The 27,074-nt window shown below is 50.2% G+C and overlaps 2 protein-coding genes across 2 annotated transcripts; one reads left to right on the top strand and one right to left on the bottom strand.

The window, feature by feature from the left end:
- The first annotated feature begins 3,772 nt into the window (after positions 1-3,772).
- Positions 3,773-6,364, top strand: SLC51A (solute carrier family 51 alpha subunit). The gene is made up of 9 exons (XM_005418965.3): positions 3,773-3,847; positions 4,060-4,154; positions 4,533-4,687; positions 4,804-4,877; positions 4,952-5,110; positions 5,242-5,353; positions 5,455-5,601; positions 5,790-5,895; positions 6,010-6,364. Exons 1-9 carry the CDS (start codon positions 3,813-3,815, stop codon positions 6,144-6,146), a joined length of 1,020 nt encoding a protein of 339 aa, XP_005419022.1. The 5' UTR covers positions 3,773-3,812; the 3' UTR covers positions 6,147-6,364.
- A 1,052-nt stretch (positions 6,365-7,416) lies between these two features.
- Positions 7,417-20,841, bottom strand: PCYT1A (phosphate cytidylyltransferase 1, choline, alpha). The gene is made up of 8 exons (XM_031055391.1): positions 20,686-20,841; positions 17,839-17,938; positions 15,539-15,655; positions 13,439-13,590; positions 12,567-12,645; positions 11,753-11,895; positions 10,541-10,729; positions 7,417-9,956 (listed from the first exon to the last, which is right to left on the bottom strand). Exons 1-8 carry the CDS (start codon positions 20,800-20,802, stop codon positions 9,750-9,752), a joined length of 1,104 nt encoding a protein of 367 aa, XP_030911251.1. The 5' UTR covers positions 20,803-20,841; the 3' UTR covers positions 7,417-9,749.
- Positions 20,842-27,074: the final 6,233 nt, after the last annotated feature.

Genomic DNA, 27,074 nt, shown 5'->3' with positions numbered 1-27,074 from the left:
TGGGGGCATTGTCACTGCCCACACTGACCATTGCAGGGGGATGCTCAGAGTTCTGGCACCCCTCTCCAGCCTGGTGGCCAGTGTTGCTGTGACACTGACGGATTTACAGGGGTCCAGCCAAGGCCATTGAGCTGGGCAGTTGTGGATTGTGTTGGAATGTTGAAGGCAGATGGTGGCAGCAGTCTTATTACTGCCAGCAGAATCCACATCCCTCATCCACTTCCACCAAACTCTCAGCAGCAATTTCCTCGCCAGGGAGGTCCTTGCAGGGCTGAGGGGGGCTCAAAGGGCCAGCACCATGGAAAAGGCTTTCCTGCCCTTTCACAAGTCTGATAGACCTTTGTGTTTTATTTATTTCTGTGGCTGTGCCACCCTCCTGTTCCCAGTGGCTCAGCAGAGTGCTGCTGGAAAACTGGCGGGGTGGGGATGCTGACTCTCTCCTAAATTCCAGGAGTGTGGGGAACAGGCTCATCTGTGGCCATGCAAAGCATGGGCATCCCTTTGAGGAAGTGCCTGTGGAATGTGGTTTTCCCTAGAGGCTGGTGCCAGGCATCCCCCCACGCCATGGGGTGCCAGTGCTCTCAGGGGCTGGCACAGGGACTGGGCAGAGCGTGGGAGGTCCCTTGGGAGAGGGAGCATCCTGGCTGCTCTGTGCCACTGAGCAGGGTCTGCCCCTCTGTGTCCTGTGACAGCAGTGACCATGGATCACCAAAAGCTCAGGGTGCAGATCTTTATTGTCCACTTGTCTGGCTGTGCCACAGCCTGAGCTGGGCATGGGTTTCTCACTCCCCAGCATCCCAATCATCCACCATGGCCTCAGGCTCTGAGTGTGAGAGGAGAGTATGAGAAGGAATGTGTTTTGGTCTCCTACCAGCTCCTACCAAGGATATAAATGAGGAGTTTTCTTCCCTGCCATGTCTGCTGAGATAGTCAGCCTGGGAGCCTGTGCCCACCAAGGTCAGCCCCTCTCACCATAACCACAGGGAATTAGAGATGGGTGGAAAACTGTCTAAACCCCATACAAATATTTGCATTTTAAGGGCTTTTCCAAGTATTGGGGAGTGCTGACACAGCGGCAGTGTGGGAGAGCTGGCATACTGAGAGGGTCTGTTTGGCTTTATTTTTGGGTGGGGGAGAAGTAGGATTTCCATGGTCAAAGAGTTTTGTTTGAAATAAGAAAAAAAAAGCTAAGTGAGCAAATGGGGAGAATTTCCAGCACTGCTGCAGGTTTCTCTGCCAGCTCCTTGGGGCTAAACAGCCACCCTGATGCTGAGTGGACCACAAACCTTCAAATCGCCCCTTGCCCTGGATTGGTGGGTGTATGGCTCCCATCTCTGTGTTCTTTTTTCCTTCTCTGCTGAAAGGGGTTTTGGCAGGAAAGGGAGTCCCTGTGGCTGCTCTATCCTGGAGCATCCTGAAGGTCTGGGGCTGAAGTAGAGCTGGTGGGAGCATGACCCATGAGTTGCCCCCCATGTCCATGCCAGGGGATGCTTTTGGCTGTGGTAGCAGCTTGTGTGGAGAACCCTGACTGGGGAACAAGGGTGGCCGTGGGCCCTGATGGCTTCAGGGTCTTACATCCCAGGCACAGATAGGGGCTGGAATAAGGGAGCAGTTGGAGGGACTCTGGGCTCTCCCATCCCACTGCATTCCCCCTCTCCACACCCATTTCCGCCAGCTCCTGGGGCAGGTTGAAGCAAGCAAGGAGCAGGCACGTCCTGTCCTGCTGGTGCAGGGGGGGGCTCAGCACCTTGGGCTGCAGGGTGAGAACCCTCCGTGTGCCCAGGAGACAGTTCTGGGGTGGTGGCACCCAGACCCCCAATAACTGTCCACAGCTGGACAGTGTGTGGGTGTGTGCAGGTGATGGCACAGTGATGGGGCTGGGGGCTCAGTGCAGGTGGGTCAGTGCTGTGGTTGTCACTGGTGGGGATGCAGAGGGGAGGGTGTGCAGCAATGGAGCCCTCCTTGCACACGTGTGCATGTGTGCTGGGGCTCACTCATGCAGAGGATCAATGTGTGGGGCTGCCCTCTGCCCTGGGCTTGGGGCCCAGCCATGTTCTGTATCCCCCTCATGGGTTGGCAGGTTGCTCCATGCCCCACAGCTGTAGCTGGCACCTTGGGGTGTGCTGTGCTCGGGGAACGCAGGGGACCAGGGCTCAGTCAGGCTCAGGTACCACCTGAGTGGCCAGAAGGATCATCATGGTGCTACAGCAGTGAGTCAGGGGAGCCAGACACAGGTGTGGTGGGCAAGGGGACCAGCATGTGCCCCCATGCAGCAGGCACCCGTGGGTGGTGCTGGCCCTGGGCTAGGCCAGGCAGGGGAAGAGGCTCCTGCACGTGTCTGGGCAGTGCAGGACATGCAGCTGCCTGCTGGGGCTGGGCTCTGCTTCCCTGGGGCCAGGGATACGTGCAGATCATCCCAGTGCTGATGGACCCCGGGGGGATGAGCACCAGGTGGATGAGCAGAACAGCAGGACTGCCATGACATAGCCTGCAGTGACTGTCACATAAAGGCCAGCTCAGCAGATGTCATGGGAGCTGACGTGTTTCTTCAGCCATAGGCAATGCTGGTGATACAGGGATGCTGGGTGGGGTCCCCCCACTGGTCCCATGCACATTGTGGGGCCAGGAGCAGCCATGGTGAGGAGTCTGCTGGTGCAAGGTGCGGGTAATTGTGTGTGTGAATGTCAGTGCAGAGGGCTGGGTGTGCAGCACGCAGTGTGCCAGGTTAGGTTACAGCATATAGGGCAGGAAAGAGTATGTACAGTGTGTAGGACAGGGATACGGGGCTTGCTTAATGGGGCTGAGAGGAGGGGAGGGCCAGGTGTGCACAGCACCTCGGATATGCACAGTCCCCACAGGACTCCCTCCTCCCTCATCCCACTCCCTCCCACTGAAGCATCCACACCCATTCCCTCCTCCTGGCCCTCCCCACCATCCCATTCCCATGACAACAGCAGCATCCTGCTCCTACAGCAAGGTGCAGAGCACCCATCTGGGGCCCTGGTGCCACTCTGGCTGCAGCAGAAGCCCCCTGCCACAGAGGGGCAAAGGGTGTCGCTTCCAAGGGGACCCAGTATGAACCAAAACTCATTTTCCTCGAAGGGTTGGGGGAATGTCCGGAGCCGCGGACACCCCTGGAACCCGTGATGATTCTGGGATCCATCTAAGACAAGGGTACGCTGCTCCCCTGCCTGAGCCCCCGGCTCCCCACTCAGACTGGTTCCTCCAGCCCCCTGGTCCCCTCCCCAGGCCGGGGCTCTGCTGCTGTCCCCAGGCCAGGGCTCTGAGCGCTGGCCAGCCCTGCCCTCTAGTGCCCCTGAGCTGCTCCGCGCAGGGCTCAGCCCCGGCTCCCTGGAGCTGGGACACCCGGAGTCCTCGCAGGGCCCGCGGAGCGCAGCAGGGCCTGGCACCTCCCCACGGCACTGCCTCCCACCCCGACAGTGCTGCTGAGGGGACATGAGGACACCCATGAGGGGACATGAGGACACGTCCCGGACCTCCAGAGCACCACCAGCCCATGTCCGCGCTGCCGAGGGCGCAGCGGTGTCACCCCAGCACAGGTGCCCTGCGCCCCGGGCCTTGGCACACGCGGGCGTGCCCGTTCGGGTGACAATTGCCTCCCCGGCACCCCGGGTCTGCGGGAGCGGGAGGGAGGCTCTGCAGGCTCTGGTTAAACTGGAAGGAGGCGCGGCATCGTCCCGCGGTCCCTGCCCTGGGGACTCTGACCCCGTGGGCCGGCCAGGGGAGCTGAGGCAGGCGGTGACGAGCAGCCCCACAGGCACTGGGACGGAGACAGCGAGCAGCCGAACAGGATGGAGCCCACTTTGGAGCTGGCAGATGACCCCAGGTGAGTGCTGGAGACTCCCCTGCCGCTTTGCAGCCGGGCAAATCCAGCTTCTTGGGTCGGAACTTTGGATCGGATTCATTCCCTCTGTAAAGGAAGGGAGGCGCTTGGTGGTGAGGCAAACCAGGCGGGGGGACTGACTGCTCGGACCCTGCGGGGGCGGGTGTCCCCGTGTCCCTGCGGCCCCGTGCAGCACTCCCGGTTCTGCTCCGCAGGTTCTCCCGCCCTTTGGTGGAGATGCTGATCAGGAACTTCAGCGTGCCGGCAGCCTGCTTCTCCCTGCCGCCCACCTCCCGGCAGCTGCTGCACCGTAGGTGGGGGGACGGGGTGGGCAGGACCCTCCTGTTGTCGCTGGCAGGAGCAGGACAGGGATGAAGGTAGTAGGGTGGCCGAGGCACGGAGCAGCCCCAGAAGTCAGAAACTGGGCTGATGCCAGGGTCTTAGCCTCCCATCCCATAGTCCTGCCTGTAGGGATGGGGACAGCCCAGGAAGGGCCAGCACTGGGGCAGGTGTCATGGGACAGGGAACAGTGGCACAGAAGGGCCAGCTCTGGCATAGACAGGCATGTCCAGGGTGTGGCGCAGCTTCCTAAACCTGGGCAGTGGTGGGCCGAGGGGCAGCTCCCTGCAGTAGTGACCCCAGGGGGGACTGGATAGGATGAAGACAGCTTCTCACCCCTCCCCGGCAGAGCTGGACATAGCCCAACTCATCATCCTGGGCCTCTGCACCATCATGACGCTGCTGTCGGTTGTGATCTACGTGGAAGAGGTTTTGTACCTCTTCCGCAAGATCCGCTGCCCTATCAAGATGAAGACCCTCTGCTGGAGCAGCTCAGCCCCTACGGTGAGCTGGGCTCTGGGGGTGCTGGGGGACATCGCCCTGGGGGGCCAGGGCCACCCAAGGAGTGCCAGCCCACAGGAGGGGGGAGTGCCCGTGTGCCAAGCTCACATGTCCCCCAGGTTGTGTCAGTGATCAGCTGCTTTGGCCTGTGGTTCCCGCGCTCCATGATGGTGGTGGAGATGGCAACCACGGCGTGAGTATCACCCACCCTGGGACAGGGCACCACAGAGCCCACAGGGCTTGACCTGCCTTCCTCCTCCTCCCCAGGTACTTCGCTGTCTGCTTCTATCTGATGATGATGGTCATGGTGGAGGGCTTTGGGGGGAAGGAAGCACTGCTCAGTGCCCTGAAGGATGTGCCCATGGTCGTCAGCACTGGGCCCTGCTGCTGCTGCTGCCCCTGCCTGCCCAAAATCACCATGAGCAGGTGAGGGCGAGCTGGGATAAACCTCTGGCCCTGGAGGGCTTTCACCCTGTGCTTCTGCTGGGCTGGAAGACAATTCCCTGGGCAGGCACTTGGGGACTTCAGAGTGCTACTGGTTTCTCTCACCATGCCAGGAAAAAGCTTAAATTGATGATCCTGGGGACTTTCCAGTACGCCTTCTTCAAGGCAGTCGCTGTCTTCCTGGGGCTGGTCCTGGCCACCGATGGGAATTACAACCCTGCTGACGTGAGTGCCAGAGCACAGGGATGGGCAGGTTGATGACCTAGACAGGAAGCCTCCACCTGAACTTTGTCAGGCCAGTAATGTTTTCTGTGTGTCCCCCTCAGATTTCAGGGGAGAGCGTGGCCCTCTGGATCAACACCTTGATTGGTGCCTCTGCCCTCTTTGGGCTGTGGGGCCTGGGCATCCTCTTCCGGCAGGCCCGGCTGCACCTGGCTGAGCAGAACATGCAGGCCAAGTTCACCTGTTTCCAGGTGAGCCCCTGTCCTGCCCAGCTCCCTCCTAGGTGAGGGGGTTCTGCAGCACTGACGAGGTGAGGCAGCATGAGGGGAGATGGTGGGGCAGGAGCGACTGCTGGGTGAGAGCTGCAGGACAGGGGGAAGGTGAAGGCTGAGAGCCAGGCAGCAGCACAGCCCTCACGGCAGGGTGTTGGTGGTCACAGATCCTGCTCCTCCTGACGGCGCTCCAGCCTGCCATCTTCAGCATCCTGGCCAACAATGGCAGCATTGCCTGCTCGCCGCCCTTCTCCTCCAAGGCCAGGTCCCAGCGTAAGTAGGGAGATGAGAGCAGCACTCCCAGCCAGGCCCCTCCATCATGGGGATGGCATGGGGGGTGGGCATGGTGGCTGAGGGCAGCTTCCAATGACCCCTCTCCTGTTCCAGAGATGAATGTGCAGCTGCTGATCCCGCAGACCTTCATCCTGGCGGTGCTGACACGGATGTACTACCGCAAGCAGGATGACAAGCCGGGCTACCAGCCCGTTGGCTTCGCACCCACGGGCACCGATGCCAAGGCGTGAGCAGGAGGGACAAACTGGGGTGCCAAGGGCAGAGTGGGGTGAGGGGCTGGTCTATCCTGCACAACCTTCTCCTCCTCCCCTGGCCCTGGGGAGCTGCTGGCAGCAGGAGAGGCAGGAGGGGAAAGAGCATCTTGGGACAGAATGAAAGGTTTGAAACTTAAAAGCCATAAGCCAAGGGGGTCCATGAAGCCACCTCCAGCCCAGGGGCTCTTGTCTAGCACTGAGTAAAGATAAATTTTTACATGAGTCTTGCATTGGTGACTGGCTTCATATAATCTCTGCCTAGGCTGGGTGGGAGATGACTCCATACAGGGGGAGGAGGATGGAACCCAGACTAACACAGCCATGGCATGGGACTGTCACAGGATGCCCAACATCCAGCTGTGACACTGTGCTCTGGGTGCTGCTGGCTGGGGTCCCACAGCCAAGGCGAGCCCAGGCCAGTGGTGATTTCTCCTGAGATATCAGGATGGGTCTGACCTGTCCCAGGGGCCTGTTCTCTGTGGGACTGGCTGCTCCTGAAAGCACACAGGAAGCATCCACACCTGCCAGTTAGGTGCCAGGCAAAGGAAGGAGCCTTGAAGCACCTTCATAACACTGGGAATTAGTCAATGCTGCCTTAACCAGCCTCAGTCCAGTACCAGTATCTGCTCTAGACACGGGGATGGACATCAGGAGCAATAACAATTTGCAGAAACCACTGGGTAATCTTTTGACCCCAAGTGTTCATTACAGACACTAGAAGCACAACTCAGGTTTCAAATGAGCAGATCACATGTTAAAAAAAGTTGCAGCATTCTCCAATGCTCTTGCTTCTACCACTATCCCTGGTACTTCTCAATTCTGTCCTGTTGCTGCTGTTCTTTGCCATCAGAAAATCCTTTCTCAGGGGCTCACACCCCAGATCTACAGAGGAAGCGAAATGGAGCTGTTTCACATGAGTAGATGCCTCTAGATTTGGCAGCATCAAACTCCACAGGGTTCTTCACTGCATGCTAGTAAACTTTTGTTTTTCCACTGCACTTTTTACTTCATGTCTCTTCTGGATGCTTCTTTTGAAGAGCAAGGGATGGCTTAGAGTTGTGCAGAACAGCCCTGAAGCAGCAGCACTGGGTGTATCTGTGGGAATGAGATGACCCTGGTGAACTTGGCTCATGTTTTGCTGAAAGATCAAGCTCTTACCTATTCCTGATAAAATATGACAGTGCTGGAGAAGAGTGGTCCAGCAATCCAGGAGAAAACAAAACAAAGGAAAAATAAAGGACTAGACTGGGATTTCAGTGTCCAATTTAATTTCAGTGCAAGGAGGAAGCAGAGATTATTGGTTACAAGAAACAGCTCTGTTATTCCAAGCTACATGTAAAACCATGGCTGGCTTCTTACCAAGCACCCCAGAATTTGCAAAGAGACCAAGCTTGTTAAGGTCTCTGCAGAACAAGCCACAATCCAGAACATCATGGATACCCAAACTTACAGAACACTGTTGCATAACTTGTGTTTAAAACAGTAGTAAGGCTCTAAAGCAGCCTGGCCTTTGTGATCTGGCTCAGGGAAGCAACCGCAACATCCATACTGAGGGAAGGGTGAGGAAGGGAAGATGAGGGAAGAGACAATGTGAGTGATACAAAGGAAGTGTTCTACCACTCATAAAACAGAGGATTAACAACTGGCTTCTACCACGTGACTGTTATTTGCTCCTTACAGTTTAAAATCCACGGCAGCCAGCCATGCTCCCACAGCTGTGCACATCCCTGCTGAAAGAGGTCCAAGTGGCAGATTAGTGATCCCCAAAATACCCTCTCCCATAATGGTTCTGGCTTCAAGAGAAGCACATAACCTCTGTCAAGCCCTTTGGGCAGTGTGACAAAAGACCATCAAGACAGAAGCTGGAAAGAAGCTGCAGCCTGTTCCTACCCCAGGGCCACCACGTGCTCTGGAAGCATCACAGTGTGCAGAGCTTGTGGTAGCACTTGACGAGTTTCTTCCTTGCACGTGCTGCTCCCCAAGCCTCACGTCCTGCTCTGGTGACCTGCCGGCAGCACTGCTGACAGGGCTCTGAGCTGTCCTCTGCTCCCAGCACCACAGGATACAGGCAACTCAGCCCAGCAGCTCCAGCCAGAGACAGTGGGTATCAGAGGCAAACCCTGGCAGAAAAGCTCCACAGCTACATGACAGCAAGGCCAGTTTCTCCAGTGCTGGCTGCAGGACAGGGTGCTGGACCTGCTCTGCTCAGCCATGAGGAGGGCAAGTCCCCTTGGGGAGCCACAGGCCACAAAGCTCAGTGTGTATCACAGACACAACAGCAGGCACAACTTGGACCACGGACTCACGAGCATTATGCATTTAAATAACCTTAAAAAACTGCAGCACTCTCTGATGCTCCTTCCATCCTGCCTCATGGAGCAGAGTGAGCAGGCATGGATTTGTGCATGTACTGCACAAGCCAGGAAACTGTCAAACAGAACTGGGGCCCTTCATCTGTCCAGCTACACACACTGACAGCAGCAGCACACTGGCTGCTTTGCCCTTAGAGCAGCGACTTCATGGCACCAGTGTGAAGGATTCCTCCAGCCCCTACAGCACAGCAACTGAAACACAGACAAACACACACAGAGCACAGTGCTGAGGGACCGTTTGGACAGACACTAAAATGTGTAACACACCACAGACTGGAACAAGGAACTTCTCAAAAGACTAGATGCATTCATTTCCTACCTGGGCTCTCACACACCCAAGGAAATGTACAACAGCAAATGCCCTGAAGCAAAGATTCATTCTCTTCTCTCCAACAGCAACTGAGGGCTCAATTTTAGCTCAGGATTTAGCAGTCTTGTTAAGATTAGCTGGAAAGGCCTTTCCCCTGCAGCCCCTCTACAGTTTGGATCTGTGAATGCTGTGCACTTTATGGGGTGTGCCACTCTACAGTGCTGCAGGTCCTTCCCAGGTGTAGCTCCTGCGTGCCAAGCTGGTACCCCTGCCCAGCACGTCTTCACTGCAACACGCTGGGAAGCTCAGTTAAGAGGCATGTGAGCACTACAGGATCTGCTGGACAGATTCCTATCAGCTCCAGCCCAGCAGGGATGTCTCTATTTCCTAGAAGCCTCATTACACCACTGCTTTGTGCATGCTCTCGAGGTCATGCTGGTTGAGGAACTGAGGGGTCTTTCATTTGGCAGTGGCACAGATACTGCCTGGGGGTGGGGGGGATAAGACAGGGAAGCTGAAGGAAAGAAGAGACAGATGGGTTCTTCCCACTCTCTCTCTTGCCTGGAGGTTTAACAAGGGAAAAGAAACCAAAACAAAAGCCACGCTTGAGTGCTATTCCTTGCCCTTTTAACAAATATTTTCTTAAAATATAAAAACCATCTTCACCCTGGAAACCGCTAGAACGTAAACAATAAAAAGAGGATTTGGGGAGAAGGGAGAGGAGGTTTGAATGTGCTTCCAGGCAGCAGCCCTTGCTATGAGCAACGGGTGCCTCCAAGGCCCTGTGCTCACCCATCAGCCCTGTTCCTATGGCTCTCTTGCTCATTTAGAGTTCCCCAGTGGGTCTGGACTTAGGATTCAGCGATTAGCGGTCCGCAGCAAATCCTGGCAGGTAGGTTAATCCTCTTCATCCTCACTGATGTCATACGTGACTGCAGACTCGTTCCTGGAGCGGTTGGCAGGGGAGGAAGGAGGAGTCTTGGTGGAAAAGGGCCAGCGGAAAGAGGGAGATGGGGAGCGGTCGTGTGTGGGGCTGCTGCTGGGACTCTGCTTTGGGCTGATGGCCTGCAGCATCCGGCCCTTGCCCTCCTTCAGCATGTGTTTCTGGTGAGGGAAGCAGGAGGACAGTTGGCATGGGTTACACACTCATGGAAATGGGCACTACTTACAGCCTGTGCAGCATTTTGAGTTGTGCCCCTTCAGAACTTCATGTTATTTAAGAGCAGAAAAAGCCCCAGCGTCACTCTGGGCTTTGGAAACTGCACACAGTGTAATCACCACTCATTTTCAAGCACTTCTAACATGAAATACCTGTGATATTCACCCAACAGTGCAGGAAAGCCTGGCATAAACAATTAGCTTCAGACTCATCTTAGGCCAATGACAAAGTGATCACCATCCTCTGGGCAGCTCAGTGGTCAGCAGGGCACAAACTGAGTTTAGAGGCCAGCTTGTGGGACAGGGGAGTTTTTACACTCTACAGTGTAACCGGCATTATCTCTTTGGCAATGGTGAGTACTCCCTGAAAACAGGCTGCCCAAGCCTGGGACAACTTGTCTGGAGACTGGCAGCACACTGAGCACTGCAACAAATGCCAAACCTTTCCTCTGCAGACTCTGTAGAAGCCCCACAATGTCTGTTAATGTCTCCAAAATTCCCTTTCCCCTTTTCCCATAGCGACTTCTTACCAGTGCACCTTCTGGGCCAAACATCTCCAGGAAATTGCCGATGAACTCCCGGGACTTCTCTTCCCACTTCTGAATGAGATCAATACTCTTCTCTTCCACTTTCTGGACAAATTCCTTTGACTTCTCCTCTACATCCTTCACCCTCTTTTTCACCTTATCCACACGTTCCTGGAGGTGATATTTTTTCTCCTGCACAGAGAGTGGTGGATCAGAATACAGCTCACCAGATTTGAGTGGAGACCATCTCTGCTGTGTGTTACTACACTGAACTGCTGCTTGAGACTCAGCATCCCCATTAGTCTGGTGACACTCCTCCTTCACTTCCATGACACCTCTTTCCTAGACTACTTGGCAGACACAGTGGGGCTGTGAGACACTCTGTGGCAGGCACTGGCACAGTACACAAAGCAAGATTAAAGCCAGAGATAAGCACTATCTAATAGGAGTGCATTGAAGAGGGAAATATTTATACAGCGCACAGATTAGATTCAAGTGACTTGCTGTAGGTCTCTGCATATCACAACAGCACCAGTCTTTCTGCTGGGTGTTTTTAAACAGAGGCAGAGTTATGTGCCAAGGAGAGGCCAAGCAGCCGTTACCTCTCCTGTTTCATTGCTGTTCACAGGCACAGTATCTGAGTGATAAAAAAATGTTTACAAGTTTACTTCCAACATCAAAAATGTCTTCTGCCATGTATTCTTTCTGAGGGCTAGAGCTGCACAGCAGAGGATCAGGGCACATCCTTCTGTCCTACCCAAGCACTGCTGCTCCTGCAGCTCCAAGGAGGGAACAGTACAGTGGAAACAACATCAGATTTTATCCTAGCAAATGACTCTAAGGAGGTGGCTGGGGGAAGAAAGAGATGAGACAGCAGCTCCTGTCAAGAACAACTCACACTCGATTCAAGAAAACACACATTTTGCCACACACCCTCTCTCCAGGTCTTTCAATAGGTAAGACTTCATCAAGACATCTCTGACAAGACAGCAGCATTAGCAACCCTCCAGTTCCTCTGAGTGGGTCCCTGAGGTGATTTCAGGGGTGGAAGTCTAATTTTTACTCCAAGGACACTGGTTTGGTGCCAACGCTTAGCTCTGCAGACAGGCCTTTCACTGGCACATGGCAGGACTGTGCTAACACTAGACAAGACTCCCTTCCCACTTGGCAAGGTGCTGGCTCCTGCAGCATGGGGTGAGACCCACTTCCACTCACGTTTATGAAGCTGACATTGAGCTCCTTGGCCGTGTAGCCCCGCTGCAGGTTCCGCCGGGCATAGACGTCGTAGTCCCGCACAATGCGTGTGATGATGTCGGATGTGGAGATGCCCTCAGTCCTCTGTGTTGGTGCAAACATGCCTAAAGTTGGGGAAAAGGACCCAGGACAGCTTGAGCAAGACACAGGGCAAAAAGCTGCTGCCACCTCTGTCAGGAAGCAACTTCTCTTGTCAAGATTTGCTAACTGCTCTCACATCTTTGTCCTTAAATGTAAAATACCAGAGCCATCCTTTCTGGGATGCCTAAGTAAGACCAAAACATGTCAAAACCCTGTCAAAATATCAGGAATTCTAATGAAAAGGTCTTCACTTTAGCTGGTTTAAATATGGACTGCATACAGAATAGTGTGGGGACAAGGACAGGATTTCAATGGATGGAAATATAACACTCTGATGGCTGAGTATGGATAGATATAAAAAAGCTGCACCCCCAGTGAATTTAACAGCAAACAGCTAGAGGTGTCCCTCTGCTAAGTTCATCAGACTTCCCATTTGTGAGAATCTCTAAGCTAAACTGTAGTATGTTTTCAAGAGGTTGGTGTTAATTCAATCAAAATAACTAGACTGAAATTAGGAATTAATGCTGGGCCATGGAACAGTCCTAGTGTTATGAAGCAGGGCCCAGAGCTGCTTATTCCTGCCACCACAGGCTCCTGGGCAAATCAGAGAGGCATAATCTCGTATTACAGAGGTACAAGAGAAACTACAGAAGATTTTTGGTAAGAAGCCCTGGAGAATTTGACGGGGACCCACCTGCTTCTTTTATATGCTTATAGACATCATCACTGCCAGCAGAAGAGTAGGGGATGTCATCATGTGCAACAAAGTCGATCTGAAAAATTATAAAAGCTAGTCAACATTTTATCTGGAACGTGCAGATCTGCTGCTGTCAGAAGATGGTAACTGTCGGCTCAACACTTCCACTCAGGGGTATGAGAGAGAACAGCAGGACGCTCCCTCTGTTACAATTCAACACAGAGCAGTCCCAAGTGCTCAGTGGCAATTGCCTGTGAATTGTAAGCACATGACAGAGAGGAAAGAAAAGGCTGGGAATAGGGACACAGCTGCTTTAAGCTCCACAGAGAAAAGGCTTGTTAACGACAACAACGGTAAACTAAGCAAGCTTCCCTGGAGACTCCTTCACCTCCCAAAGCTGTTCAACAGATGTTAAGAGATTCCTTTCACTTTATCTCACCAGCTGATAAAAGGCTTTCAAGACAGCTTGTCTGGTCTCCTGTGGCAAGGAAGCTGATGTATATCTAAGCTGCTCCTGCTGTAAGCAGAGAGCTGGACCAGACACCACCCAGAAATCACTTCAAACGTGTATTCCTCTCTCTGCTGCATTTCACACCTATCTGTAACCAGCACCAATCTCTCCTGAAATAGCAAGAACCTTTTTCATTATGTCACAATCTCTACATTATTTTAACATTACATGCCAGCTCAGCAAATACTTCTACACTCCCAAGAAACCCACTCAATTCCCATAACCCAGCTCATTCTATATTTAAGGAGCTTCAACAGAAACAGTTTGCTCAGGTAGAGGTCACCCCCAAAGATGAATTCTTGCTATAAACAGAGAGAGGCTAATCGAAATTCCAAGGAGATCAGATGTCACAGATTACCCTGTGCTCTGCCAGGAACTCGGGTGTGAGGGTCCAGGGTGCATTTCTCACCACCTCGTCCACATAGCGACAGTGCTGCACAGCATCGTAGCGCTCGTTTTCGTTCATTACCGTGAAACCCTTGAAGTTGTGGGTCAGCTCATCACTGCAGACTGCAGGAACAGGCAGAGAACACAGTCTGAGGCACTTACCCCAATGATTTACAATAAAAGGACCTTGCCCACACTCTGCTGACCCTGACAATGCCAGTGGCTGACAGAGGCTGGTGTTTCAAATCCAGCTCTTCCAGCCACAAAACACCAGGAACAGGGAGCACTGCAGGGCACTAAACCCCTGAGCAATTCTGGGCAGGCTGCTTGGAGAATTTCTGCCCAAGCTGGGGACCCACACACCTCAAGCCTTTAAAGTCTCCAGAGCTTTCAACACTGATCAAGAAAACCAGCTAACACAGAAGACCACTCTTCTATAAGATATGGCACCTGGGGGGCCTGCTGCTCAGAAATCCACGTTTAAAGCAATGGCTGTCTCAGGCTTGGAATGTGAAAAAACTTATTGCCTGAACTTCTGATTTCATAAAATGCCATACCACAGTCTAGTTCTTGGAAAGTTTATGTTAAAACAAAGGGGGAGTTCACAGGAAATCAAGCTTAATTATTATGTTCTATGAGAAAGAAAATTAACAACTCTTCATAATCTGCAATGTAAGATACTGAGGAAGGAGTTCTATTTGATTATCAGACTCAAAAGTAAACAAGGCATTACCTGTCTCACTGGTATTGGGTTTATTTATATGTTCTAGACAAACAGATGATAAAGACTGGGGGAGACTGTTCCCTGCTTGGAGCTAATGTTCTCCTGGGATGTGGCCTCTTGTCTCAGTCCTGGTGCAAGTTCATTGCCCTTCTCCTCACCAGTCTCCCAGAGGCACAGAACATCAGTTACACTCCTTGCTACTTTAACATGTCAGTAGTTTGACCTGAAGTTATTTTCCTGTTTGTTGTAGTGTTTACGTACATGGGGATGTCTTTCAGCCTTTAAGATTTCTAAGTTCAGGGCAGTTTGTAGGTTGGAGCAACTGTTTCAGCTCTTCCCCCTCCCTTCCCCTTCCAGACACTACTGTAGCACACAAGAAGTGCAGGCACACCACTATTAGAATGCTCTCAGCAATGACTGGAACTGTGATAAGGAAACAAACCACTCAAGAATGTTATAATTGTTCTATGGCACGGTCAGAATTTCATTTTGCTTCACGAAGACAATGGGAGTTGAGAAAAGTTGTTAAAGGTATTTTCAGTTCTCATACTTCAGCATCATTATGCAGCCTGAGCAGGGGTCAGCTCCTGACAGACAACATGCACAGCCTGATGTGTCCTCAGTGTGGGTGGAGGGGGGAGCAGAGGCACTGCCTGGGCAGAAGCCCACATACTGCAGCAGCCAGAAAAGGGGTATCTTTTTTCTGTTACATGCTTGAAGGAGCCTGGCTGAAACACCTCTGCTAGATCCCTTCAGGCACTCAGCAGGACATTCCTGGCATCATCTAAAGACTTATGACCTAACAGATAAAATGGGAACTTCTATTTTGAGAAGGAAGGCCTAACTGACTTCCAGGTGTCCAGGCACATGCCCAAGAAACCACTGTGATCTCCATGCTCCCAGTGGGATCTGTTTGACCTCAGCAGTCTCCAGCAGGAAACTGGAGCTGGGGAGTGACTTGCAGGGCAATACACGTGAATAAAGCAGCCATGGGAGGGATTCATACTTTAGCTGTCTCATTTATGAGTCAAAAGTAAATGCTCAACTATCCCTAATATATTTTGATACTCAGATGTGCAACTCACCTGTACCTAACACAAAATAGAGGGCTTGAATTAAAACAGCACAATCAAAAATCTTTTCCTTAAGTACTCATTTGGTACAGGATATCCTTCTGCAGACATATCCACTCCTCAACGTTTTGCAATAAGACTCCAGCAACATTTGGGACAAGTGTCTGCAGTGAGAGTCACTGAGGCCACAAAGACAAAACCCCAGTATGCACAACCACAGACAGAGCTAAACTGTACTCGTGCAACAACCAAAGTCAACAAGGTCACTCCTTACCTCCAACAATGAGGTATGTGTTTGGGAAGAGGTTCTTTGCTTGCATCAAGGCCCGGGCATGTCCAGAGTGGAACAAGTCAAATATTCCATCAGCATAAACTCTGACAGGGCGATCCACTGTGCCAAAGGAACAGAGACACAGCTGTGAATATGCCTGCCTGGAGAAGCAGCTGCTGCTCATACTCACATTTGAGGACCTTCTGAAAGTCACAGAGGTGTTACAGAATGCAGCACCATAATCAGGACAGAACTGTGAAGATAAATGCCTGGCTCTCTGCCTTCCCATGTGGAAACAAATGCATCTGAGCACAGAGCTGAAATATAGCCACAGATAAAGGCACACTGAAAGTCCACCATGTATCATCCAAACAAGGTGAAGGAGAGATCAAGGGAAAAGCAAACCCTGAACATTTCTCTTCTATGGATATCCAAATGCAGAATTAACTTTTTGCACACCAGAGGGGAACTGGCCCAAATGTTTCACAGGTGCCTGATTTCCTCCTGCTTCCAGGATGGCACCTCAGGACCTTTACACCATGCCCCTCTGCAGCCTGCTGCCACAGTCTGGTTGAGGGACCAGCAGCATCAGCTCCCCTAGGAACAAGCAGTGTATGGCTTTATTCAAAAACACAGCTGAACTACTCAAATAAAAGCAGACAAAATTCTGCTGAATCACTGGCATTAACAGCTAAAATAATAATAATAATAATAATAATAATAATAATAATAATAATAATGATGATGATGATGATGATGATGATGATAATTATAATAAACAAAACTTCCCTCAGGCCACCTCTGCCAGGGGAAATTTTAGCTCAGTTCTTTGAGGGCAGCACAGAGGTAAAGTGAGATAGTCTAGCGCTGCCATGTAATAGTGGGAGGCTTCTGATCTTGGGACCACACAGGACCACAGTCCTCTTGCTGCTGATAATCAAAAGCCACAGTCTTTGTCTGTGACACACTTGGGAACAGCCTGCTGCTCTCTTGGCTCAGTTCAGACAGACAGACTCAGAGGAGTGGTGAGCACAGGCACAGCAAAGCTGCAGTGAAGAGAGGGCAGAGAGAACAGGACCTAACAGGAAGCTGAGACCCCACAGGTCTGGGCAGAGCCCTGGAGGTACCCAGAGACAGAGACTGGGAGGCAGCAAGAAGAAGAGTTGATGCAAAGGTCAGGGTTGTTAAGCTCAAGCTAAGCAGAGGAGTCAGTTTGAGGACAGCCCCTTACAATAATTTTTAGTGGTTCTAAGACCTCAGCGTGAAGATGCCAGAAGGCTCTGAAGAGCCAAGGAGATCTGTGACTGCAAAAGCTTTCTGTATGCCAGAAGAGGACTGGTCCTAGCAGACCTTTATGAATATTCATTCACATTCTGGAAAGTGGCTGGGACATCCTTATCTTTCCTCTGTACCTGCAGCAGCTACAGTTCCCAAAGACAGACTCAAACAGCAACAAGGAATTGTGCACTGTATTTTAGTCTCAGAAGGCAGGAAAGCCACCACTGCTGAATCAGAGACCTTTGTGCAGACTCTGGAGATTTTCAGCTGGGAAATTAATGCAGACTGTGAAATACACTAGATTTTCAGAACCTCTGGCAGGAAACCACAGCCAGGTCTCAGTCTGAGCTGGTTCATCTCTCAGCAGTCAAGTAGATAGAAGTGCAGCATTTTTATTGCCTCTGTAGCCACAACAGAGAGCCCAGGTAAGACAGCACTGTCTGCACACTCTGTTTGGCAGGAGAGAGCCTTCAGGAGTCAGTTGTGCCTCTGCCTCCCCTGTGGACTTGCAAAGAGAACAGTGTTTTTCCCAGCCTGGTTTAGAGAATAAAAGGACACATTCTTGTTGAGGGGCTGGCCTGTGGTGTTTAATGACACTGACTTTAATTCAAATCCAGGCTAGAATGGGACATTCTGACAAGGATATAAATTGGTTTTACTTGCCAGTTTCAAGTTTCAGAAAATACGACTTTTAAAAAATATGACTTTTAAAGTGCTTAACCTTAAGCTATCTCAGACAAAGTAGTACAAAAAGTGTGGAGTTCTATAGCTGTCAGTGGCTCAGCTAGAGTTTAAAACAAATATCTGTAATCTCCTCACACATACAAACTTGAATTTCAGGTGTACTGACAGGCCAAATTTCCCATGGAAACAGTTATCTAATCACCAAAGCACTCACTTTGTCATTGGCTGTAAACTTGGCCAAACACACAAGGCTGGTTTGGTCTCAGAGATATCCCAATCATATCCACATCCCCCAAACCCAACATTTATACCATCCCCTTCCAGTCTGTGTTCTTACTTACAAGGGGTCCCTCTCATGGCTTCCTCATAGGTCACTCTGATGTATGGCTTGCTGTAGTCGATCTCCACCTCATCTGAGAACGGAGCAGGTTCCCGCAGCCCCTAAACAGCCAGGAGAGTTTCACTGAGAGACTGCAAAAGTGAGGGCAGTTCGTAGTGGCAGCACTGCCATCACAGTGTCCTAGTCACTGGGTGACTCACTGCCTCTGCATAATTCAGACACGTGTACTGAAAGAATAATTAGTGTAAAACCTCAAAACAGCCTTGCAGGCTGATTAGCCTGAGTTTAGAGAAGGGGAGAGAGAGAAAAGTAGAGTTTAGTAAGCAGTATTTCTACTGGAGCAAGAAAATCAGAGGGTGAGAGCTGCAGCTGGTAAACTCAGACTTCTGACAAACAGCAGTTCACAGCAGCACAAGCCGAGCTTTAAACCTTACTGCCACAGCTCCAGCTGTGCCCACTCTGCCAAAACCATCACTCTGCTGTGCCTGAGTGTTTGTGCTGTGATGTACAAACTGCAACAGCTCCTTGATTTGAGTATATGAACAAGCAGAAGAGCAATACCAATGCAGCACTAACTCTGAGGGAATGTGTGTGTTGTCACCATTTCTGAGCCATACAAGTGAGAGACTGATCTTCATCTGCGTCAGAATAACTCCAAATGCTGCAAGAAAACCCCTCCAGCCAGCTAGCTTGACAATAGCAGTACATTTAATCAACAGCTGAAGTGCAGCCATCATTTCTGGTCTGCTCTGGATGGAAATGAAACATCTGCCCTTGCCATTACAAAACAAAGAGCTGAATTTCCTTCTAGCTGGAAGGTGTAGGGCTGCAATGGACATCTTGTTTCCAAGTCAGAACACTAGGAAACAAGCTTGCAAATCATTACAATAATACCTTCAAGCTGAAAAGGCTAATCTGCAGTTTCCTCTCTGGCTTCCTGTCCCACTGCAGAATCCTGGCAGCGTCCAGCACCACTGCAACCAGAAAAACCACTGCTATTCTGGCCAGTGTCAATCCTTCTTAGAGTGCTTATAGTGAAATGCACAGGAAAACAACCATGACATTCAAACAAGCTGCTCCTGCTGAACATCTCCTTTAAGTTACTGAGGGCTCCACATTTCACACAGCACCTCCTCTACCAGGATCCTTACTGTCAGATAAGGCCTGCAGGCCTCTCATCTCATCACTGCCATTAAGTCCTGTCTAGGACTTCCCTACAAAACCAGATTTTTGGCAGTTTAGTTGAAGTAAGGAATAAAAACACAAAAAAGCCGTATCAGAATTATCAGAGGAACACAGAGACATGTCCTCAAAAGGTCCTGCCAGAATCTTGCCCTTTCCCTGCAGGGCCAATGAGGGTCAAAACTCAACCTGATGTGCACAATACAACAGGCTTATGTGTCAGCAGGTTCGTTACCACCATCTGCTGCTGAGCCCTGCTGCTTCAGGGGAACATTCTGCCAACAGCTGCTTAGTTGGGAGTGGAAAAGGCTTCAAGGTAATCTCACAGTTAGGCAACACTATTACTCTTGCTATGATAAATAAAACTTTTGCAAAAAGAAGAAAAAAAAATCTTTCACCAGGAGAAGTGTATTTGCCCTGTGGCTAAAAAACAGACAGGAAGCTTAGAAAGTGGCTGGATATTACTTGTCTTGTGCTGTTTGCCAATGCTTTATTTCTAACAGAGGACAGACAGCAACTTGAAGAGCAAGTGACTCCCACAGAAAAATAAATAACCTGCACACTTCTCTTTCCTTACTGAAATACATGAGATCTTTAAGAGGGACAGGGTGGGTTTTGGCAACAGTGAAGGACATCAGTGTTCTGTGGGATAAGTCACACAACAGCTCAAGCCTCCATTCCCAGTGCCTGCCTCCCCAGTTCTCACTGCTGGTGCTGCTGTTACTTCATCACCACTGTCAATGCTCTGTGACAGGGCTAAAGCCCTCCTGAAGAGCAAAATGTTGTCATCGAGGAGGAAGATTGCAACACATCACCACATTTTGCTGAGGACCATGACCCTGGTATGACGTGGCAGGAATGGTAACCGGCTTTTGACAGAGATAAGAAAAGAACAACTAGAGCACGCGTGATGTGCAGGACAGCTCCAGGAAGAGGGCAGAGAAGAACTATAAAAAGCCAATTGTCGCAATCTTGTGGCAAGGACAAGTTAAAGACAGCCCTTGTCAGTAGCATTAACTGGATCATAACCCCTTCAGAAAAGATTCCACTGGCTTTAGCTAGTTAAAGCCATCCCAAGGCTGACCTAGAAAAGAAATCCTTTTCCTTGTTTGTTGTGGTTTTTTTTCTGGGCACTCCCAAAGTACCAGCAACACAAATGTGGTCCCTCTCCAGACCAAGAAAATCAAATGAACAGGGATCTTCCCCATGTGTCAGAGCATGGATTCAAAAGATCACTTCTGCAGGTGCTTACAGGCTTCAGACCCTCCTGCAGCTGTTATGTGCTTCTGCTTTTCCTGAGTATTTCTCCCTCCCAGTGGGTCACTTAAAACCCACCTGTGAGAAATGCCTACTTCTCTATGGCTATTTAAACGCATGCCTCTTTGGCTCAGCTTAAGTGACAAGCTGGACACACCACAAAAGCAGCTTAGCAATGCTTGCCTCAGACCTAATTTAAGCCCATGTTGTAAGTATGTTATTAGTATGAACAAAGGAAGATTCCAAACTGGATTTGCAAGAAGGAGAGCTACTGTCATTTGCTTCTTATCCCCTGCCCCCTGCCTTGTTTTCTCTGTCCACAGATAAACAACCACCTGTATCTTTCTGCTGTTACAGCTCAGTGTCCTCATCTCACAGGCTCCCAAAATTCTTATCTCTGCTTACTTACGAGTGAGCGTCGGGACATTTTTGGAGGGATTCCATCCAGCTCTGTTGCCCCATTAGGGCCTGATCCATCTTTTCTTCTCTTTCGGGAATTCAGCCTGGATGAGGTCGGCGGCTCCATCTTGCCAAGCACGTCCAGAAAGAACTGGAACAAAATGAAGGAGAGGGAAAAACGAAGAAAAAAAAAAAAGAGATATTTCTCAGTTCTTCCAAAACAGAATCAGTCAACAGCAGGCACAGTGCACAGAAGGTCAGTGCAAAGACACAGCCACCTCACAAGGGGCTTAGCCAGTTGTATTTGGCATCAGCTGCCAAGGCTTGACAAACAGTGCCTGGTGGGAATACTGAATCATTTAATGCAACTCAGAGCTGTTCTGCAGAGAGAAGTGTGCAGCAGTCAGCTGGCTGGAGAGACACTGAAACAAGAGTTGCAATGCAAATTATAAATCGTTACTATGAGGTTAATAATGCTGTTTTCGCATCTAAAAGGCAACCTAAGGATTATGGCATGTCCAGTTCACATTTAGCCCTCGTCCAGCTCTCTTTTGGATTCTTTACACCCCCAAGGTCAGCAGGTGGGTGTGCAGTGTACAGTCCTTTCTTCTCTTCTCTGTACAGTCCTGAAGAGACAAAGGAAGGTCTATGCAGAAGGATAAAGGTGAGGGCAGGGCTCGTAACTTAAATGACTTTAAACATGCTTGCTGTTTGTGTAAGACCAAGCTGCAGCTCCCCAGTGGGGACAGTCCACCTTGGGACAGCTACCACCGTGTTTCCCTCTTGTCCCTTGTCCCCACCGCAGTGGTGACTCAGCAGATGGTGAAGCAGCTGCTGACACCACATTAGGCCACACTTCTGGCACTTTATGTACTAGCTTGCAATTAGTGGTGCTTCAGCTGAGCTGCTTCTCTGATGAACAGACAGACATACCACCAATTTGGGACAGAAATGGTGACAGTTATAAAGGAGGAAGTTATCTGTGCTTTGGGCTGGAGTCACTGTACCTTTGCAGAAGGGCCTGGAGTATTAGTAACTCCTGCTTCACACAGCTGAAACAAAAATAGGGATTTCTAGGAAGGCATGGCAGTCCCTTTCCAGCTGCTGCAGGAGTTAGATATGGGTGCTAGATTTGCAAAAACTAAAAAACAGCATTATCTCTCTTGTTGACTTGAAGTGTGCACCTCTCCAGGGCAGCACGTGGCACCTCGGGCCTGGAGAGCAGCATGACCCCTCCACCCAGCAACGATCCTTAACGATCCTAAGGTACCTGCTTCAACTCCCTAATAATAAGAGTGGTGTGGAATTTAAAACGTCTCCCCACCCACATGCAGTGGGTGTGCTGGAATGTTAGGTGGGGCAAGTGCAAGGTGCGACCAAGAGCAGAGACCCCTCTGAATACCACTCTTTTTCCGCAGTAGAGCGGCTCTGCTGAGTGTTCTGCTCGGGATGAGCTACGTGAGGAGCTGTGACTGCCCTCAAAGGGCCACTGGCAAAGCTCTGCTGTTTGGCAGCCAAGAAGGGTGTGTTTTGTGAAAGAGCTGCTAAATAGCAGATTTAGTGATCGGACTTACTCAAGCACACATGACTCAAGGTTAAGGAATGCCCCAAAGTAACAAGTCAAATGCAATTTAACGAGATGCAAATATCTCTCCCTCCCCACTGAGCATCAGCATGATGATACCTTATGGGCAGTTTTAGGGTCAGACACAGCTGAACTGGTTTGGGGCTACACACATATAAATATCCCCGGCTGCTCTGCTAGACCTACCACGATGTACTAAAACGGAGAAAGAGAATCTTAGGTCAGTAGGGAGCCAAAAAAATATTGTGGAGAAGATAAAAGTGACAGTGAAGAGCAGCCACAAGGACATTCCAGAACTGTGTGAGCCATCCAGCACTCACTGTGAGTCAAGCTTGCCGTTTCCCCCATTCCTGTAATTAAATTACTATTTCCTGAGAACAAACATATGGGAGAGTGCAAACATAACCTCAGGCAAAAAAGTTTGGAGCCCTCAGGTCCAAGTCTTCAAATACTTAAGCAAGCATTTGACTTTCAGGTGAGATCCGTGCTATAAATGCAGCACCTTCCAGAGTGCCTCTGTGAAAACACAGGGTATGACACGAGTCATTCTTACATTTTGCAAGGTGTCATCTTGCAAGCACACTGCGTCAGTCATTTACCACCCCGGTCCTAGCAGAAACCATGAAGTTCAAAAAAAACAGCAAATGTCTGTCTGGTTCAAGTAAACCCAGAATTCATGGAAACACTGAGGGGAAACAGCAGCCGATTTTCTTGTTATTTGGTTAAAATAATTCCACTGTGCTTCAAGTCACTGTTGGTCTCTGACCACTTTCTTTCCGTCCCTTGGGAGAGAATTAAAAGGTCTGTTAATGTGCTGAATGCAAACATTCTGAAACACTGCCCAGCAAAACATCAAAAGCAGAGGCTTTGGTGCTGAAGCACAGACACAGCAGCCCCACACACAACCAGGTGAAGCTCTTCTCCCATCAGAGTAACCAGACTTCACTGCACACAAGTACAGTCTCTGCTGAATTATCAGCAGCCCTTTGCTGCTGGGTGCAGATCTCACGGCCAGGCAAAGAACTGCAGTTACAGTACAGGGCAGCACTGTCCCAGCTCAGGAGAAAACTCCAACAGCCTCTTCCAGCTCCTCCCACACCCAACCATCCACCCCAACCTTTCCATTTCGCAGGGTATCCACAGTCAGTTAAATTGATGGCAAAAAACAACTGAAGTGAATGGATTCCAACTTGAGAGATTCTGTTATTTGCTGTGCATTAAATCAGCAGCAGTGGTGAGCCAGCATCAGCCACACAGCAGCAGCTCTACCCAATGTACCAAGTGAGAAACCAGCTTCAAGGGTGGGATAAATATGCTCTGTCTGCTCTGGCCTGACAGGTGGGATGTGCCTCTGCAGTGTCCGAACACCTCAGGAGTGACACAGCTCTGTTAATTACTCAACATAGAAATGAAACCATAATTTTACCACTATTCAGAACTTTAAAACCTCTGCCCTGTGGATAGTGCATTTCTGGGAAGTCCTCCCATCACCAGGCTTGGCTTCACAAAAAATGGGGAATATACCTTATTGCAATAAACCTACTCATCTTAGAATGCTTCATTTTGACCTAAGTGACTAAAATATCATCCCAAACAATTATTTACCAACAGTGGGATCCAGCATCTGTAGCTGAGTTTAACACATGAGGACACGGCTTTGCTTCTCCAAATGCATAAAACTCTGCCTGTTCTAAAATTAATTACAATTGCAGCAGATGGGGAAGAGGAAAGAGAAGATAACTCTCAAAGCTCATTCTGAACACTCCAAGATAGAAACCAAGCACAACCAGAAGAAAGAGCCTAGCTGTAAAATATTAATATTGTTCTATTTTAAGGTGTCACTCTCCTGCATTATTGAGTTCATGGCTGAATACAAGATACTGCTCCAAAGGAGCAAAGCTGGAAGTGCCCCGTTTGGAAAAGCCATGGGCATATCACAATCCCTGCACCACTTAATAAAACACTCAGGGCTTTTCTTCTCAAACTTATTTCTTTGGTGTATCCTGTATCAAAGAAGGGCCTTGCATCACCTGCCAGATAACTCATTGACAGAGAGACCTGCACGGGCTCTGCAAGGAGCAGCTGACTGCCAGATGGGAAAAGAGTTGCTTTTCCTGTCAGGGAATCACTGAATCCCACTGAAACACAGCCACTTCTGGGAGGGGAAAGAGGACAAGCATTGATTACTAGAAAGTAAAACAAAATAGAGGCAGGGAAGGAATTTAAAACTTCTCCCTTAGTGGCAGTTTTAACTACAACATCATCAGAGCTGGAATTTAACCACAACACTTAAGTTGACACCTCTGGCACGTGGAAGAGGTCAGAATGGGCCCAGCAAATTTCCTGCTTAGCCAAAGCTTTACCTCACTGTCTGCATCTTTATGGACAGTGCTGCTATTTTTCAGTCTTGGTGGCGTCAGAGAACTCCAGCATCACACTACACTGGAGAAGCAGGTCAGATCTTTCTACACCCTAAGCACACTGATGGCATGAGGACCTGGCCCATCTGCCTTTTTTTTTATGTCCTGAAGAACTTCTTGGAGAATATTAACTGCAAACCTACAGCAGTAGCAGGATTTCTTCTGCCACTTCTGCTGCTTTTCACTTGCAGATTTACCTGTGAAGCAAAATAAATGCTGCTACTTAAACTGAAAATGAGCTTGCTGCAACAACTCAGTAAATGCTCCAGCCCAAGGCTGCTGCAATTCCCACCAGGGACCCAAAGCACAAGACTGGCAGGTGGACCAGGGAGGCCCTGGGACACCCACAGCTCCCTGGCTGGCACTGCCTGCTCCAAGGCTGTCCTATTGTCCCTCTGAACTTGGGAGGCATTGGCACAGTCAGATGTGACTGTCATGTGCTGCTTTGCCTACAAGATCATTGCACTCTACAGGAACAAGATATTTCTCTTCTGCTGACTCATCTGCAGGCAACAGTACTAAACTTTGCACTCTGCCAGCTGTCTGCAGAGAATTGTCTTGACACATGGACAGCATGTAAGCAAGAGCCTCAGGGAAAAGGCAGAAGTCCTGTCACTTCAGATAGGTCCCTTGCCAGGCTATAAAGTACCAAAGCAACTCTACATTCCTCTGCATTCCTTGACCACAGATCAAAGAGAATCCTTTTCCCCCTGCTCTCCCTCATGTGCAACACCCAGTCTCCAATTAACCTTACTGGTGTGTATCCCCATGGAGATCTGTGGAGACACAGAGACCTGGGAGAGGTTAATGCCAGAAGACTCATCATGGATCTCTCTTCTATCAGTGCTTAAGAAACTTGCCCAATCTCCAAGGCAGCTTCATGCCCAGCCCAGGCTTGCCAGGCCCAGCTCTGTCCCAGTCTCCAGACTCAGAGCTCCTGCCTGGGAACAGAGTGCTGCTGGCTATGACCCAGCCGGCTCACCTCCAGACAGACTGCACCGCTCCCCACAGTCAGCATCTGCTCCACCTGCATGGTCAAGCCCTTGAGCCCCTTAAAAAGGTTACTGCAGGATCTGGTACAGTCCTGTCCACTTGTAAAACACAGGCTGCTTCAGCTACTTTGGATCAAGATCAACAAAAGCAGCTGTCCCACAGTGTGTTAAAAGCCACAGGAACATATAAAAGGGATTCCTGTCCAGCCAGTGCCACACATCAGTCCAACAGCATCCTCACCTTTGCTATACCTGCAAAAAAAAACCCCCAGGCCTTGCATCCCCTATTGGTCCAGGCAGGCTGGTAACATTCTCTCAAGCAGAAGCTCTGGTACCCATGTCCTGCAGTTGATGGAGAGATGCTGCTTCTCTCCAACAAAGTCCCAAATGGCTGAAGATAACTGTCTAACCACAACTCAAAACAGTTCAGTGCAGTCACCTAGATAGTGTTGCTAAGTAATACACATAAAAAAGAGAAACTGCTGTCAGAACCCCTGTGAATTCACAGCCCTTCTGAGTATACCATCACCTCCAGGCACTGAGTGTCTCGACATGCAACAGCCGCTGCTGGGTGAGTGAAGCAGCAGAAATAGAGTTTACTTATTACAGAATACCAGAAAAAATACTGTCAGGGACAATAAAGTGTGAGAATAGGTGGCTATTCTGACTCGACTTCTGCACTGTTTTGTTTTTAGGGATTAGCAACAGAGCTTCTTGAGACTGGAGGTGTAAACCTCTTTTAGCAGGTTTACACATCAATACCAATTCCTTACTACAACAGTTATTGTTTGTGGCTCTTGGTACAGTGATTTCAAAAGTGTTACAACCCAGACCTCACAGCAAAAAACTTCAAAATCAGGAATTTTAATAATTGTGTATATCTGGCAAACTTCTTTGGGAAATAATGCATGGGTATTTGTCATCTGAATTTCAAAACCAAATGGAGTGGCTGTCCTCAGACCCCGGGGTCCTGCAGATGGAAACCCAGCATTACCTGTTTCTGACAACTCAACCTTTGCCAGGGTCCTGGTGCGGCAGCATCACAGGGTGGGGACAGAGTGAAGGCCACCTGCAGCATCCTGCACCTCCCTCCACAGTGAGTGAGGACTACAGAAGAGCATCACAGCTCTCGGAATTCCTGAGGACTTTAAGTCCCATTACAAAACCATTAATCAGTGCAGCCAGGACTCCGGTGGACACAAGAAGAGGGTTAGAGAGGATGTGTGCCTACGCAGCAGCTGGGTCACACCTTGCTCCGCCGCAGCCAGGTCCACCTCGTCACTGTCCTCCCTAGGCCCTGGCTGTGTCCCCTGGCTGGGGGATGTCCCCCGGAGCCCCCGCGCTCCAGGCGCCGAGGATGCACTACAGAAGTTTCCCACTGAGCCGTCTCTACCTTCTGTCG

This window comes from Geospiza fortis, unplaced genomic scaffold (assembly GCF_000277835.1).
Source record: "Geospiza fortis unplaced genomic scaffold, GeoFor_1.0 scaffold172, whole genome shotgun sequence".
In the NCBI taxonomy this organism is placed as follows: domain Eukaryota; kingdom Metazoa; phylum Chordata; class Aves; order Passeriformes; family Thraupidae; genus Geospiza; species Geospiza fortis.
Note: the sequence above shows the minus strand (reverse complement) of the source record. Positions and strands in the feature narration are given on the sequence as shown.